At 51.0% G+C, this 18,067-nt stretch overlaps 1 protein-coding gene across 1 annotated transcript; it reads right to left on the reverse strand.

Annotated features, from left to right (window-relative positions):
- Positions 1-8,005: 8,005 nt before the first annotated feature.
- LOC123349631 lies at positions 8,006-16,203 on the reverse strand. The gene is made up of 2 exons (XM_044987841.1): positions 15,653-16,203; positions 8,006-11,814 (listed from the first exon to the last, which is right to left on the reverse strand). The coding sequence occupies exons 1-2, from the start codon at positions 15,983-15,985 to the stop codon at positions 10,273-10,275; spliced, it is 1,875 nt and encodes a 624-aa protein (XP_044843776.1). The 5' UTR covers positions 15,986-16,203; the 3' UTR covers positions 8,006-10,272.
- Between the last annotated feature and the right edge of the window lie 1,864 nt (positions 16,204-18,067).

Here is an 18,067-nt window from a genome sequence, read left to right on the forward strand (position 1 = left end):
GTCCGGGCCCTCTCGCACATCTCCGCCGGATCCGTGAGGGGGGAGCCGTCCTCCGCCAGGAGGCAGGTGACGTGCTTCTTGGCCCCCCTCCGTTTCTCCAGGGCGTAGAAGAAGCGGGAGCCGCGATCCATCTCCCGAAGGAGGCGGATGCGGGATCGAACAAAGGCGCCCCGGGCCCGATGGTCTTCGAGGACCCGGAGCTCCTCCCGCTTCTCCCGGCACGCTCCGCAAAGGGATGGATCCTCGGGGCTGGCGGCCAGACGCCTCCTAAGACCTCCCGCTCCAACTGCCCTATCGCCGCATCCCTCCGTCGGCTGGCGCCCCGGGTGTAGTCACGGCAGAAGAGCCGGGCGCGCACCTTCCCCATGTCCCACCACCGCCGCGCCGAGGGAAAGGCGCGCCGCTGCCCTCGCCAGGCCAGCCAGAACTCCCGGAAGGACGCCACGAAGCCCCCATCCTCCAGCAAGCTGTTGTTGAAGTGCCAATAGGCCGGCCCCGGCCTCTCCGCGCAGAGAGAGGCCGTCACAGTGACGAGGTGGTGGTCCGAAAAAGGGGCCGGCCGGATGCTGGAGGACTGGGCCCGTGAGAGATGGAACCGGGACAGATAGATGCGGTCCAACCGGGAGTGGCACGACCGATGGGCTTCCACCCGGACATAGGTGTACGTGGAGGCGTCGTCCGGGTGGTGGTCGCGCCAGACGTCCACCAGGGAGTGATGGGCGACGATCTCCCTGAGGACGTCCGCGGCGGCCGGGCTCTGCTCGGTTCCCGACCGGTCCCGCTCCTCGAGGACGGTGTTAAAGTCCCCGCCCAGGACCAGGCACTCGCGAGGATCCAGGGAGCCGAGGAAGGCGGACGCCTGCCGATAGAACTGCAGCCGCTCCGGGCAAATGCCGGGGCATAGATGTTGATGAGGTTGACCACAAGCCCCGCCATGCGGACCCGGAGGTGCAGCAGGCGGCCCGGCACAGCCTCGGCGACCCCCAGCACCTCTGGCCGTAGGTCGGGGGAGAACAGGGTAGCCACTCCAGCCTGATGGGTGGTGAGATGGCTGAAGTAGACCCCGTCCCCCCACTCCAGCCGCCAGTTAGCTTCGGCGGCCGGATCCGTGTGGGTCTCCTGCAGGAAAACCACGGAGTACCCCCCCTCCCGAAGGAAGGAGAGCACCTGGCTCCTGCGGAAACCCACCCTACAGCTCCGGGTGTTTAGTGTGGCAAAGGTGATGACTGCCATGAGGAGGGCTGGGGGGGATCTACGTCAGCAGGGGCGCTCACGGCTCCCGTTGGGCCGCGCAGCAAACTGTGGCCCACCCCGAAGGCGAGCAGGGAGTCACGGAAGCCGCGCGCCCGGTGGTAAGCCGCGACATTCCGCTTCCCGGTCCCCTTGCCCTCCCCTATGAGGGCCCGCGTGGCCAGGAGGAGCTGGTGGAAATCCCCCCAGCGCTGGAGAGCAAGCACGACCTTGTTGCGGGAGCCCCGGACGTCCTCCAGGAACTCCTGCAACTCCTCTCTCAGCACATGGGGGGTGGGGCCTCTGGCGCAGCCCCGTGGCCGACTGGGACGGGCAAGCAAGGGGCGGACCCCGGCTCAGTGGGGGGCGGCGGAGGGAAGATTGCAGCCCCTAGTGGGTCGGGACTGTGAAATTCAAAGGCCGCTCCCTGGGAGTCATCCTCTGGGAAAGGGAAGGAGACAGCCCCAGGGGCAATAATATCATGGGAGGTGGAGGGGGCAGGGCTGGGGTCAGGAGCAGGGGTGGGGGGGGGAGAGACGGGACCCTGGGCCTCAGGAGCTGAGCCATCAGTAAGAGGCTCCTCGCGGCCAGGTAGGGGAGTTGGAGGGGAAGGGAGGGGGTCCCCAACGACACCGGGCTCAGGCTCAACGGCAGGCAGAGCAGCCTCGGCACGGGGAGATGTGGAACCCTCAGGGGGGCCCCCACCTGGGAAGGAACTCGATTGCTCCGCACCACCGAGGGACACCCCCGGTAGCCCATCTCCCTGCCACGAGGCACCGGCCGTCGCCTCAACAGGCTCGGCGGCCAGCAGCGGGGTGCCATCCGCAGCCGGGCAGGTCGAGGAGTCCAGGGGACCCACGGAGGCGGGAGCGGACGTAGCAGGAGGGATGGTGGAGCAGGGGGAAGGGGGAGCTGGGGTGAGGTCGGCCAGGTCGAGGCCCGTTGGCAGAGGGTCGTCGTCCCCCGGGGTGACCGGGGTCAGACCCAGGGCCTCGATCTCCGCGAAGATGGAGGGGAGCTCACCTTCCACCACCCCGGGGTCCTCCCCGCTCGCGCCCAAGGCGACGCTCACCTCGGGTGTTGCAGGGGGTACAGGCGGCAAGGGACCAGGAGGGGCCGCAGCGGAGGCCTCCGCAGGGGGGACTGCGGAGGAGGGATGGTGGTACCCTCCGGTGCTGCCACGTCTTCCCTAGCCGTCATCGGCAGATGGGTCAACCCCTGGGGCACGGCAGAAGGCTCGGTGTCGGCGGCCCCCTTTCTGGTCTTACGGGGGGCTTCCGCCTCTGGTGGCACGGGCGGAGCCCGAGCCTTCCGCTTGCCCCGCTTACCCTGTACCCGGGTCCAGCCCTCCATGGCATCGCCTGCGGGCTGGTCAACAGGGATTGGGTCAGGGGGCAGAGAAGACAGTTTTGGGGCTTGGAGAGGCACAGGTGGGACAACAGGAGGGAGGGAGGAGTCCCCTTGGGGAGAGCCCCCTCCCATGCCCGGCAGTACCCCTGCCGCACCCTCCTCCACAGGCCCCGCCAGAGTGCAGGCAGCGGAGGCGGGGCTCTCCCGCTCATCTGGGCGCTCCGGAGAATGCACCCCTGAGGCCCGAGCGGAGCAGTGACGGACCGAGGGGGAGGAGGGGCGGCTCTGGGTACCGGGCGGTCAGGGGCACCGGCGATGGCGGGGCCGGCACCCTGCCGGGGCTCGGGGGTCCCGAGAACTCCTCCGAGCCGGGCCAAGGGGCAGTCCCTCCGGACGTGCCCCGTCGCCCGGCAGAGGAAGCACCGGGCCTCCCCCGTCGAATAGTGCACCCGGTAATGGGCCCCCTGGTAGGGGACCAGGAAAGACCCCTCAAGCGCCTCTCCGCCACGCGCCGCCGGCGGCAGTTGAATCTGCACCTGCCGGCGGAACGAGAGAACGTGACGGAGGGCGGGGTCTTTGCAGCCCAAGGGGAGAGGGCTCACAATGGAAATGGGCTTCCCCAGGGTCGAGAGGGCGGGTAACAGGGCGGCATTGGGCAGGAAGGGAGGGACGGAGGTCAGGACGACACGGACCCCCAGGTCCTCCAGCGGCTCCAGGGGGACGAACACGCCCCCCACCGCCAGGCCCTTCTCCACCGCCTCCTGGGCGGCGGCCTCCGAGGCAAGGAAGAAGACCGCCTTGCCGTACATTTTGGAGGCCGCCACGATGGCCGTGGGCCCCACCACCCTCGCCAACGCCCGCACGTAGGTCTCCACGTGGGGCGAGGCGGGCACCAGGAGGCAACGGACGCCGTGCTTCCGGGTCAAGGTGGGGAAGGGGCCCCGGCCGCTGTAGATGGTACCAGAGGCGGCGGTCGGGGGAGATGACGTAGCGGCAGGCGGGGGGCCCGCCGCCACCTGGGCGTACGCTCTGGGGGCCAAGGGAGGGGCACCCGCAGAGCTGGGGGAGGGGACAGCGGGGAGGGACGCCGCGGCCGGTGGCAGGGCCGCGGTGGCAGGCTCCGCCATGGAGGGCTTTGTCTTCCTAGCGGGGCCCTTTCCCTTCTTTTTACCCTGGCCCTTTCCGCCGGCTGGGGGGGCTCCCCCAGAGGCGGAAGGGGCGAGGGACGTGGCAGCAGCAGAGGGCACCCCATCGGTCGCCGCTGCCGGCGCCTCAGCGGTAGCGGTGGCAGGAGGTCCGGCAGCGGCGGTTGAGGTTGAGACTGGGGGGTTTTCGGGGGGAGCAGGCGGGGGAGGGGGGACAGGCGTTGTCCCAGGGGTCCCACCCACCGCGTCTCCCGCCATGCTGAGTAGGGAGGGAGGGAGAACACCGGAGAAAGGGGCGGGGGGGGGGAAGGACAGGTCAACCACTCCTCCTTGCTAGGCTGTGGGCAGGGGAGGAGGGTGCCAAAACGGGTGGGGCAGATAGGGGGACTACCAAGGACTCGGGGGGGGGGGGTGTCAGGTACCAACACAGGATTGAATTCCGGCTCCTCTAGCTGCACTAGGGGAGGGGAGGGGGAAACAAGAGCAATGGGGGGGTGCAGTGCAAGAGGGGCAACTTAAACAGGGGAGAGGCACAAGCGCACTGATAGAGCTATGGGCGCACAAGGGGAGGGGCTAATTAGGGCGAGGGGCCGCGGAGGGAAGGTAGCAACCAGGCTGGGAGTGGGGCAGAGGGACCGAGGGGCTGGCTTTAGGGCTGGGGCAGGACAAACAAAGCTGCAAAGGGAGGTGGGCGGGGCAGGCAAACAAACTGAAGCGGGGGGGTGGGGCAGGGAGGCTACGAGGGGCAAATGGGGCAGGCAACAAGGGGCAAAGCTAGGGGGCCTGTTGCTGAGGGGAAGGGGTCAGTCCGGGGAAGGGGGGGTGCGTGCACCCACAAGCACTTGTGCAAAGTCAATGGCTGGCTGGCTGGCTGCTGCTGGAAGCCCAAATGGTGGCAATAGGGCGTGGCAAGCCAGGCGAGCAGCTGGGTCCCAGAGGCAGGAGCAGAGGCAGATGGTAAGCAGCCTGCGGGGGTGGTGGAGGGGGCAGCGGTGGTGGTGGGGGTGGGGGGGGGACACAGATGGACCAGGGGGCAGGCTCCACACCACACCCCCTGTGTCCCCACAAACACAGTCTAAACCCCCACCACTAGAGCACAGTTAAAGGGTTACTCAGTCTTTGGGAGCCCCCTCCACAGTGGTCTTCGGTGTTCTGTGCGCTCCCCAGCAGCCGGTGGTCTTTTCAGTCCTCTTCTCCCTCCTCCTCCAGGCTCCAGCAGCTCCCCAGGACAAACACAGCTCCAGCAGCAGTAGCAGCAGCTCCTCCTTCTCTAGCAGCCCCAGTGGCTAGGCAGGAAGGACCCCCCACAGGTGGCAGCTGTAGTGGTGGTGGTGGTGGGGTCCTGGCTTCTCCCTCCAGAGGTGGGGGAGTGGGGGCTGGCCAGCAAGGCCCCCCCACCCCTCACTCACTTGCTCAGCAGCAGTGGCAGCAGCAGCAGTCCTGGGAAGAAGCACTCCAGCCAGCAGCAGCAGCCCAGGAAGGGAGAAGGAGCTCCAGCTAGCAAGGCAGCCAGAGAAGGGGGAGCCCTCCAGCCAGCAGGGCAGCCCAAGCAGGCAGAGCGCTCCCTGTAGCAGGGTGGCCCCTGCTCCTGCTGGAAGGGGTTTAAAAGTGGCCTGACAGGGCTTGAGAGCAGTGGCTCTCAAGGCTGAGCTGATCAGGGAAGTGGCTGCAGCTGAGGGCCATGCCCCAAACAGAGCAACCGGGCCTTATAAGAAGGCAGGGAAGCCAGAAGCCAGACAGTCTCTCTCTGGCTATAGAGAGAGATGGGCCTGGCTGCTTAGGAGCTTGAGACTAGATACTTGAGTGCAGCAGGGCTGGGGAAGGCTGAGGAGCCGGGGAGCTCCAGCCTAGAAAGCCCCAGGCTGCGGCCTAGCAGTAGGCCAATAGGTACTGGGGGTTGCAGAGGGCAACCCAGGGGTAGGCCAAGGCAGCAGGTCCAAACCCAACTTTGCCTGTGATGAATAGGCTGATACTGCAGTCTGCCCCAGAGTGTGGGGCTAGACAATGACTGGCAGTAGCCAATACTGAGGCAAGGTGGGAATAGAGGGTGGGGGTTTCCTGAGAGAGAAAGGGAGACCCAGAGAGAAAGGGGTTGCTGCAAGGGGGCAGTGCCCCATGTAGAAGGGCACCGGGTCCAGGGAGGGACACGGGGGCCTACGAACAGGTGGATCACCAGCCTGCAGAGGGTGCTCCAGGGCTGGACTGAGCTAAATTTGCAGAGCAACCAGCAGGAGGCGCCGCAGGGGTGAGTCGACCCGTTTACACCCTATCAATACTTTTCTGTCTTCCTCAAACAATTTGTTTCATAATTTCCTGCTTTCTAAATCTATGCTTACTATCCCTAAACAAATTATAATGTTCCCCTATTGTCTTTGCTTAATGTGTTTTAATCTTTCCTGCTCTGAAATTCAATGTTCTTGGTTCTTACCTTTTCAAGAACATTTGTTCTAAAGCTAACCTATGCTTCTTCAGCACCTTTAATTCTAAACAGCGCAGAGTCATGGGTGTGATATGAATGGTAAGTGGGGAAAAATGACTAGCTCAGGACACCCAGAGGGAGAGCTTGTGTGAGTGAGTGAGTAGTATCACCAACTACCAGATTCCACAGCCTAAGAGCCGCTTCTGAAGGGATCAAAAGAGAATGTTGGTATCCAGGGCAAGGGAGTGGAGCCATCCAAAGGGGCTAGCTCTGTGTAGCATGTCGCTTTGGGAATAGGCTGGGACTCTGATTTGTGACAGAAAGATATCCAATCAGTAAGTAAATCCCCATTTAATCCACAGACAATCAGTACCAGCTGTAGCACAGTTAAAGTCAGCTGCTCGCAAGAAGATATGCACACATTTTACCAAAACAAATAGACCCCCTTTAGTAAGAGACATATGCAGCCCTGGTATTGCTGTCAGCTAAGTTCAGGTGCTGACTGTGATGTAATTTAACTAAGCAAAGAGAGGTGCAGCATTTATTAGAACTTGTATGCAGGAGCACACTGGCCGATGGGATCATAAATTGCTTGGCCCTTTAGAAACCTCCCTTGCTGTCTGTCCCCAGTTTCTATCCAGAGACGATGCATAACTGTTGATAGTAGGGGGTATGATTTAAAGCAGAGGTTTTCAAACTTTTTCAGCTGAGCCCCCTCCCCCCCAAGTTACAATTTTTGGTTGTGCCCCACCTACCCCAACCCAGACAAAAATAGGTGAAACGGGGAGAGGTGGTGCTCCCTGAGCCCTGTCATGTGGGGCTGAAGCCTGAGCCGCTGCTTGCCCCCTGAATATTCTTCTGTGCCCCCCTAGGGGGCATGCCCCACCGTTGGAAAACCTCTGATTTTAAAGGTTCTGGTGGTATGCAGCGGGGTTCAGGGCAGGGCATATAAACACTGGAAGAAATCAGAGGGGGCACACGACCCCCTGCTCTAGGCATTGCCTCTCTTCCTGTCCATTTATAAAATAGAATTACAGACGGCCTCTGTCGGTCTGTGTAGCTGCTGCTTGACCATCTCAGCGTTTCCACAGGTGCAGTGAGAATACACATGAAGTTCCATGCACACAAATGGAACACAGTTCAAGGCCCACATAAAAATGTGGCTTGTGTGGTTTAAAGCTGTGCCCCGAATTGCACAAATGTCATTAAATGTTCACATCTCAAAATATGGCCGCTTTAGGTCTGCTGGGTTATTTGTAATTGAGGTGTGTGTTCAAAATGGGTTTAACTTTAGTTTTATTATTGAAGGAAATTCAGCGATTATGATTTGGAGACCCGATGTAGTGTTTTGGGCTGCGTGAAGTGGGGCTGCCAACGCTGAGTTGAGGCAACCTTTTTTTTATGCTTTCTGTTTGGACTCCTTTAACTCTTGCCTCTTCTTCCAAATATAATTTAAGTTTTCCATTGTCTTTATCACAGTCACCTCCCTCAGCCAACCTGGCCCACTCAGACTCACTCTCTCCCAGCAGCATTATCTATACACCTCTCTGGGTATCTCTACACCGCACCTCCCAGCCAAGGTAGACAGACTTCTGCTAGCAGGGCCCCAAGTAGCATGCTAAAAAGATCTCTGTGGATGTTGCAAAGATCCCAAGCTCCAGGCCATGCCACAACATCCACATGGCCACTCAAGCCCTGCTAGCACGAGTCTGTCTATCCAGGCTGAAGCCTGCTCCCAGCTGCTGTAGAGATGTACCCTATGTGTCTACACTACGTATCCTCATGTGTGGTGGGGACGTTTTTTGCAACTTCCTAGTCAGAGCTCCCCTAATAACTTTTGCTAGACACAAAGCTTAAAACAGAAGAGGAACTTTAATAATCCCCAGTGGGGGGGAAATTGCATCTTATAAAAACATAATAAACAAAACAAAGTTTAGCAAGTACATGAATGTGGACTTGGACAACATACAAGCAGGTATTCCTGTGTGCATATGTGTGTAACGTAAACTTCCCTCAAACCTCAGGTGCAATCCTGCCATTGACTTCAATGGAGTCAGGGTTTTACACCCGCTACACTGTTAAAACTTCTAAGAGCTTCATTGCAGGGATTCTCCAATGACTTTCAAAGTGCAGAGCTTTCCCTGTGTGAGTTCTTCAACTTCCCTGATAGCCCACTCTTTCATTCGCCCCGTAAGAATCCTGTTTTTCTTTTTCTCTTGGCACAGAACTACCGTTTTACAATCCAGATGGTGACATTATAAAGAACTTGAAGAAATGATCAGCAAATATTTTCTCTATATACATATAAGCAACTCTAGGAAAGAATTGGTATTGGAAATATCTAACTTATAATACCTTTTACTAAGGAGATTCCTTAAGATTTCTGAAAAATATATTGAGCTTAGCATTAGAATACACTTTTTTTTATTCTGCTTTATACTAAGCACTATTTTTGAAAAGATATTTTCAGCAGTCAAATGTACTGTTAACATGCAATATCAGATAACTGCATGTGTATCTAAATGAACGAGTCAAATAAATTTAGTATTTGCATACTGCTTCAGGCACATGTTTGTATTTACACTTAATAGCCAAGATTTTCCATATAAAGAACCTAAAGTTAGTCTTACAGAGTTGCCAATTCTTATTTTGTTGCAATATTCCCAGGAGTTGGTGTTTTTCTTAAATCCCCAGCCCCTGAAGTCATGTGTTTAAGTAAGAATCTCAACTTTCTGTCGTGTGTGTGTGTGGTTTTGGTTTTGGTTTCTAGCCCTCATGGAGAAAAAATTGAAAACGTGAACCTTAAAGAATGAAAACCCAGAAGGCAAGGCAAGAAACTGAAATATATAGACAAGACCATTCCATTATTTGTTTAGGCCTGAATCATGATTTTTAAATGCTTAAGTTTGACAACAGAGGGCTCCTGAATAAGTGACCAAAACCCATTGAAGTCAGGGGCTGGTCAGCACTCAGGCTACTTATTTAGGAGCCTACTTTTTGGTTCTAACTTTAGCATGTATTTTTGAAAATCTTGGTGTATATGTACATGAAAGTATATCTGGAGTATGGACCTTCATCATATTGCTAAAAAGTTAGTAGAAAACAATGTATAGTGCAAGAGAAGCATGCAGTTTTCAAAAGGTTATAACTTCATTAATAAACACCTTTTTGTCATATGGGTTAAAGGCACTAGTCCTCATTAAGGCCCCAAGCCAGCCATCCCTTTTCCTGCACTAAGCACCACTGAGTTCAACAGGATTTTGTGCAGACATAAGGGTTTGTGTGAGAGAGTCAAATTTCAGAACTGGGGCCCCAAGACAAAACATTTTATTTTTTTATTTTTTTGGTATTATTTGGTGGTAGCAAACAGAGGCAAGTATCAAAACCTATAATTGTACAGAATCAAGTATATTTAAAAGACCCACAGGATTATTCTAATGCAAGAATACATCTGAAAATGTCTTAGCAGAGTGTGTGTTACCTCCGTGGTTTTTTTTTTTTTTTTCTGAACATCCAAACAGAATTTTACCAAACTTTCTAAATCAATCTTAGGACTGAGAACAAGCAAAAGGAACATTAGCTCAAAAGTTAACTTAACTGAAATGTTATAAGCAACTGGAGATGAGCTTCAAATGTAACTTTAACATGGCATGGGAGAGACTATAAACAGTGAACCTTAATTTGGAAGCATTTATTTTTCCCTATTGCACAACATTTTAGACTTTATTTCATTCTTTGAGGTAAATTTGCTCCCTTGCTGCAAGAATAACTTGTTAGAGAGAGAGAGAGAAAAAAAGTGGCAGTATATGTATTTGAAAAACCTGTCAGAAGCCAAATACAGCAGGTCCTGGTGTCTAACTTATACATCATATCAAATACATTTGTGAATTTATCCTCATTTTTAATACACACAAATTAAAGACAGGTGACCATTCAGGTCTGAGCACCTGAGTATCAGTGTGATCACTGAAGACAAACAGAGCAGACTAATGGACCCTTTCTTCACTACCCAAAAGCAGCACGTGCTTTGGTGTGACGAATCTTTGCTCAAGAGAGGACCAAGACCAGCCTGTATGTTGTTGACCAACCGTGAAGGACATTGGCAGAATCATATGGGCCTGGCATTCCTTAGTCACCATCCTTGCTGATAATTACATAGTCCTCTTGGTTAGTTTCATTCACGTTTGAAGTGTAAGTCTCAAACTTTCCTTTGTCTGTAGATGAAGAGGACTCAGGTGAGCCTGCTTCAGGCTGTAAGTGGCTCTTCCTACAATTCACAGTGGTGGCGCTAGGGTCTGGAGATGGAACATAAATACTTCTAGGAGGAATGTAAGTGAGATTAGGTGGCTCTCTGATGTATCTGAAACCCTCTGAAGTTGCATGTGTACCAGGCATATGCGTTAATAGTCTCTTGTTATCTGAGCCAGTGGTAGGACACTCGGGGCCCCCAGTGGCATTACCAAGTAGGTTTGAGGAAGACTGACCAACACTGAAAGGTGCTTTATTTGTTGTCTGAATCCTAGCTGGATATGTATATTTCATCTTGGAGTGATTACATTCTCTGATGTCTTTATCACTTATATTTACATTTGTTATACACTCAGGTTGTGCAGTTTCCTCTACTGGATACATAAGCTCTTCATCACTGGCATCCTGGATTTTTAGTTTGCTAAAAGATAAAGATATTTCACAAACTTTGTCTTCTTTGGTTAAATTACATTCTGTAACAACTGTATTGCCATGAGACAGGGGCTTCAGCTCCTGGGGTTGATCTGCAGGATTTATGGATGTGCCTACGCAATTCATGGCATCACTGATTTTTGCTTCAATGGTTTCTTCAGGGACCTCTTGGGCTCTGTATTTATCAAGGGCATTTCTGCTTTCAGGAGTATCGTCAGTAAATATTGCAAAGGCTTGTGGGCCGCTTGCACCTGGTGAGAGTGGTTTGGGGCCAGCTTCGTTTGCTGTCAACGGTGTTGAGATCACCAAAACACATTCTTCACTCTGATTGCCTCTTAGCTTCTCTTCAAACGCTTTCTGAGAAGAATTCTCACTGAAGATAGGCTTTTGTCCTATGACAATGTCACTGTATTTGTTCAAGAAGTCTTCGCTATCTGAGCATTTGCCATGAGAGTGTGCTGGCTCACTGACTTGCCTCTGGTGTGCTTGAAGCCTGCTAGTGGATTGAGTAGATGCTAACTGAGGCATATCAGTAGCAGGTTTAAAATGGGATTCATCTTTGATCTTACTATTTCCAGCAGTTTCAAAGGATTTCTCGCTCTTCGTTGAGGACTTCTGTTGAGCACCAAGGCATGAAGAAATCTCATTATTTTCTTTGTTTTCCAGATTTTCAGGGTCCTCTCTCTGGAAGGGTTGACTCTCTCTGTCCTTGTTCTCTTCATGATAGCAATGCTTTTGTGCTCTCTTCTGTAGGATATCCCCCAAATCACTGTGTTGTACTTCGCTTATCATTTCAAGGATGGTTTCACACTCGATTCTTGCAAGAAATATTTCAAATGCAGTCTCTTTTGTTTCCTCCTCATTTATCTTTCTGACAAGTGAATACTCCGTTGCTGTTGTTGCAATGTAACCTATTTTCTCCAGTATTGTTTTTACTACGTTTTCTGGGAGCACTGATTGAACACAGTAGACAAAATTACCTGTAAATGTCTGGGGAAAAAAAACAAACATTAAGATGGGCAATGAGGGAAACCATGCAGGGGAAGGGGCTTTTTAAACAAGCTCATAACTATTTAATTTTTAACAACTATTTCCCCAAACTGGTGTCACTGAGTTTTGAATTTTGAGGTTTTATACCAGCATTATTGTCAGCCTCCTGAAAATTATTGCTTTACTCAAGTGCAATAACTTCAGTGGAGCTATGCCAATTTCCACCAGCTGAGGATATGGCCTGTTACCTCACTAATTGAAAAGGACAGTGGCAGTAGCAGAAGATCATCGTGGCCAGACTAGGATAGTATAAAAACACCAACCACCTTTTCTTGTGTTCCATTCAAGAGCAAAGTCTTTTTCAATTTAAAAAATAGAAACCCCTTGAACACTGAAGCTCTTCCGTTGACGTAGCGCTGTCTACATGGGGGTAGGTGGGTGTTAGGTTAGTATAACTGTGTTGCTCAGGGGTGTGGATTTTTCACAGCCTTGAGTGATGCATTTATACTGATTTAGGTCTGTAGTGTAGATCTGGCCTAAAATATGTTCAGACCAAACAATCTGAGTAGAGTGGAAAAACAGGCTTCTCTTATCCAAAGGAATATGGTTTTGCCCATGTGCCTGAGTCTAACTTTGTAAGCTAGAGACGATGAAAGTATATTTGCATCTAAGGTAAACAAAGTAATCAACTCACCAGAAAGAGCTAATTAACAAGAGGACAAAAAAGGGACATGCTCTGCACCCTGTGGAACAAGCAGCAGGGAAGAACTTTGTATGGGGTTACTTTTCAAAAAAATGTTTCAAAGGTTTTTCAGAGTTATAAGGAAGGGGAAAAAGACATCACTTAAGAGACAAAAGGGCCAGCACTTCTGGAATCTGTGAAAGGTATATTTTGCAGCCGTGTGGATTGAGGACATGAGAACTGACTGTGAGTGAGAAATTGCCCCATACGAGGCTTGTAATCTGTTAAGTTTTAGATACCAGAAAGTGTATTTTATTTATGGTTTATCTGTACCCATTTTCAGTTTATATTGTCTCTGCTTACTATCGCTTAAATCTGTTCTTTAGTAATAAACTCAGTTTTGGTTTTACCATAAAGTCATCTCAGTGCTGTGTGTTACAGTAAAGCATGGGTCCTCAGCAAAACTAACAAGCTGGTGTGTGCACTGTCTCTTTGGAGGCAGCAAACTTTGGTAATTTCGGAGACTCTGCAGTCATAGGGGCAGGGTACTGCAGAGGAACTTGCAGGGGGTTTACTGAATGTTACCTGCAAGGCAAGGTTCAGACTGGCAGAGTCTTGAGGTGTTTGCTGGTGAGGTGGACAGGCGGGTGTGGCAGAGAACTGGCACACAGTTAAACTCCAGCAAAGCTCCCTTGCTGAGACAGAGGGATATCCCAGTGACTTACAGTTCTGGGTGCCCTGAGAAAGCATCACAGGGTGCTCAACCCTTTCTGGAAATCAGGCCTCTTTTAAGTGTGCCAAGTTGGGCACCCAAAATCAGCAGTTACTTTTGAAAATCTCGGTTTAAAGCCTTACATGTAAACATTATTGATAATCCCTTCCATTACCTGTGTCTGCCTGTCTCCTGCCTTATACTCCCATTGTAAACTGCTTGGAGAAGGGGCTGGGTTTTTTTGTTCTGCCTTTGCATGCTGCCTGGCACAGTGGATTCCTGGTCCATGACTGGGGCTGTGAGGGGCTATGTTAATACAAATCATAATGCTATTGTTGGGTTCATTTAATAGAGTCGTATGAATATATGTGTGTCTCTGTTAGGGGGCTTATTCCTTCACCCTCTCACTTCCCTGGTGCGTCTCTGTTTCTGGAGCTTCCCTTGGTGTTAGAACACTAGATTTCTCTCATTTCCCCTGAACCTAGTCTAAAGATATAACAAAGAGGTCCAATGAGCTCAGGTGGTGACTCAAAATTGTGACAGGTATTTAGAAAGGTTGTTCAAAGATCATAGATTATGTAGCTGGAGAGGTCGCTCTGGTCAAGCAAACTCCTGTGCAACTGTTTTGCAGAGGATACTCTCTGTATTCATTTTACGTCAGTCTGCTCCAGGCTCCATATTCCTCAGACTTTCTTTTCCCACATCAAAAGTTTCTATTCCCTCCGGGTGGCATTTATCTTCCTCTTTGTTTAGCTTTTCCTTAGCCCCTGCCTTTTGATAGTTTGTTCCATATTTGCCTGGAGAACACTATGGACAGATGAGCAACAGGTTGTTGGGGAGGGGCATAGTCAATAGGCTGGGTAATTAATCCACAATCAAGGGTGTGACAGTCAAAACCAACATGTGCTAAAAGGCTTCCTGCTTAGCAGTCAGGCCAGGCCATCTCTGTGGATTCTGTGGTTGATAGTTCCCACTTCTTCAGGTACTGTTTGACTCTACCCCTATCATCACCTTCCATGGATCAGCCCAGTGTCTGCACAGTAAGGATGGCAGCAGGGTGGAACAAGCAGGGAACAGAGTAAGCAAGACCTGTATAGGGCACAGAACTGCTGAAAACTGTGGCTCAAGCTCTGCACAGAGCTGATGCCCCCGCTCCACATCCTTCCTCCAGCCCCCTCCTAGCTCTGGCAGTGGAGCTGGCTCTCACACCATGCCACATCCCTCTGTGTCTGTGCACTGATTTGTCTTGTGTGATATTTATTTGAGCATTATAATGAATCCAAACTGGCAGCCATGCAGGGTTAAATGGCATTTCATAGCTCATGCTCTGGGACCCACACTTTTACAATGATGACATTATGTAAAATTGCTTCATTTTGTCTGATCTGTAGAGAACCCAATTTGTACTAAAAGTAGCCAAGGAAGAGCTGTAATGTTAGTGCAGCTTGTTTTAATGTTTCTGCTTTCTGCCTTAGAGCATCACTGCAACGTGGCTGACGTACGAAGTACAAACAGTCCATTCACAAAGAAGAGAATAAACAGACTGCACATCGCTTTCGCTCACCAGTATAGTGCAAAGCATGCTGCTCCCTTCTCGCAAGGCCGGCTATGTAAGCAACGTTTTCAAACGCACCTAAAACCTGTTTTCAAAAGTGACTTAGGCACTTTGTTGAAGTCTCATTGAAAGTCTTGGGCTCCTAAGGACCATATTTTAAAAGGTATTTAATCACCTAAAGATGCAGCTATGCACCCACTTTGAATTTTAGAAAGGCCCTAGCTAGGCACCCAGTTCCCAAAAGGCTAAGTGCCTAACCTGCTCAGGTCCTTTTTAAAACTGACAAGGCACCTAGCTGCATCTTTAGGCAACTACCTTTGAAAATCTGGCCCGAAGTCACCTAGGTCTACATGCAATAAAACACCAGCGGCTGGTCCATATCACCTGACTTGGCCACATGGGGCTCAGGCTATGGGGCTATAAAATTATAGCATAGACGTCTGGGATCTGGCTGGAGCCTGGGCTCTGGGACCCTCAGACATCTGGGATCTGGCTGGAGCCTGGGCTCTGGGACCTCCCCAAGGGAGGGTCCCAGATCTTGGGCTCCTGCCCAAGCCTGAAGCTCTACACTGCAATTGTACAGCCCCACACAGCACAAGCCCACATGCCCAAATCAGCGGATCTGGGCCAGCCACTGATGCTTTATTGCAATACAGACATATCCTTAGGCACTTTTCAAAATTTTATCCCTTGCGCATAATGGAGCTGATTGAAAGCCCACTGAAATCAATAGAAATTTCCCCCTGGACTTCAGGGGACTCTGGATCAAGCTGTAAATCATTAATTTCATTAAAGGTTCAGCACACTGGGAATAAAGCACCACCCTGAGGATTTGATTTATCGCTTTCTGATCCTGTTGCTATGCCACTGTTTTCATCTCATATCCTACCTTCAGCGACTTTATTTCTTTTCTCCAAGGAGAGAGGAACAGGTTGATGCAGAGCAGCTCCAGGAACTCGAAAGCTTGGATGAGGTTTTTGAAAACATTGCCTCCTTGTTGCTTTTTCATCTTTAAACAATTATCTGCAATGCTGTAGAAGCTAAACCTGCTAAATCCCTCAGCAGGGCAGGCACCAGACTCCAGGAAGTGTTTAGCTTTTGCTTTTAGCGTTGTCTCGTTGCAGATCTGAAGTTTTCCTTCCGACCACTTGGTGCCATAGTATGCAACATAGTCCCTTAAAATGTCTTGCTTAGCTGGTGCTGCTGCTTTCAGCTCCTTCATAGTTTGCAGGAGTCCCACGCTAGCAACTATTGCTCTTTAAATTTCAAGCAGGTTATGAAATTGCAAACGAGGAAGTTGCTCTCCTGCTTTACCTTTGCGGAGTCTCTTCTGTCTAATCCGTTATTGGCTGCCCCATGGCACGGCTAAGAATTAAGTGGTCACGTTGTGTGTCAGTCAAGGCTCAAGTTACAAGAACAGGTTCTTGTGGAATCAGGAAGTGAAGTCCAAAGCAAAAGTGAAACTTACTCTCCGGCTGTTCACCATTTGTGCCTGCAGCTTCCTCACTGTGATTACTTACAGGAAAGGGGTCCTCCTGGAAATGTAGCGGCCCGGTAAAACAAACTGACCGGAATGTCACCCTGAACAGCGCAAGGGATAGGCTGTGTTATTCGTAATAAGAACAGGGGTATTTGTGGCACCTTAGAAACTAACGCATTTATTTGAGCATAAGCTTTCGCGGGCGACAGCCCACTTCATCGGATGCCTAGAATGGCACATAGAGTAAATGTTCTCTGTGTGTGTCTCTATAGCTCCTGACTATATGTGCCATTCTAGGCATCCCATGAACTGGGCTGTAGCCCGCGAAAGCTTATGCTCAAATAAATGGGTTAGTCTCTAAGGTGCCACAAGTGCTCCTGTTCTTTTTGCAGATACAGACTAACACGGCTGCTACTCTGAAACCTGTCCTTATTCATAATAGTTCATTCAGACCTCCAATCAATAACATACCTGGAGCTAAAGTTGCCAACCCTCCAGGATTGTCCTGGAGTCTCTTAATTTAATTACTCTTTAATTAAAGACCGATTGACATGTGTCAAAACCTCCAGGAATATGTCCAACCAAAATTGGCAACCCTAAAGTTGTTACAGTTTCCCCCTTCTGAATACTGCAGTATTCTATAATAGTGGAGATAGGCCAAAGGAATACAGTTTGCAGCAGTGACTCTGCAGCATTTTGAGCCATTGCTGCAGGCAAAACTCCTGTTGACTTTATCTGGTGCAGGATTGGATGGCTGGGGTGGGATGCAAGTGGTCTGGACAATGTCATGAGCGCAGCCCACAAAATATTGAGTAGTTTGCAGCAGGAAGGGTAAAGTTCTCTGTTACCTTTATTTATTCATTTTATTTTTCATCCTTTATATCACGAAAGCAGCTGTTGCATTAGAAACCTCCCTTCACTGTTTACTTTTATTCCCAACAGGAACATGAACCTGTTGCTGTTTTAATCTAACTGGTCACTCCAATTGGGAAGAGGTGCCATCGCTCCTGGTAGGTAAGACTAACTATCCAGGTCCAAAATTCCATAGCAAGAAGCTGCTGGGCCTGTCCCCAGCTCAGTGGAAATGTCTGCGCAAGGTCACATGATTTCCAAGCCAAGCTAAGACCCTCATTCTACAGGATGCCCTGGGTTTCAGCAGCAGAAGAGAGACTCTGCAGCAGCTTTAGGTACTTAAAGACTGGAGGGTCCGAATGAAATAGGATTATGCAGCCTATTCCTTGTGCTATTTCTTTTGATATTACATTCAGTTTATTTGACTCTGTCTCTACATTGCCAGGATTCGAATGTGGGCAGTGTCTCGATTTAGGAGTCCCGTCTCCCGCCCACCCTCTTTGGTGGGGTAGGTTTGTAATCTAGATTTTGGATGCAACACCTAGAACAGGGGGCTCAAACTCAATTTACCTCAGGGCCGGTGCCAGTCCTCAAATCTTCCCAGTGGGCCAATAATGTCACTGAAGAAGGTGTTCAGAAAAGAAAATGTCTATGTTGTATTTTTTAATTTTGAATTTCTTAGAAATAATAAAACTATCATACAACTTTATAAAATTCTTCGCCTGCCAGCGAGTTTTTAGTGTTTGCCAGAGACCTGGCAATGCTTCAGTTCTGTCAGGTTGTTGATGTTTGGCCCCAGTGACTGAGCAGTTGAAACCTTCAGGATTGCAGCAAGGTGTGCGTCAGGTAGTTGTGTTTGGTATTTTTACCTATTTATATGCAATGTGGAAAAAAGTGATGCTGCCTCCAAGGCTGACTCTGCCCAGTGACTAGTGATGATATCTCTGTCCCTCTCCCCCAGCCAATGGGAGC

The sequence above is a fragment of the Mauremys mutica genome, chromosome 14 (assembly GCF_020497125.1).
Source record: "Mauremys mutica isolate MM-2020 ecotype Southern chromosome 14, ASM2049712v1, whole genome shotgun sequence".
In the NCBI taxonomy this organism is placed as follows: domain Eukaryota; kingdom Metazoa; phylum Chordata; order Testudines; family Geoemydidae; genus Mauremys; species Mauremys mutica.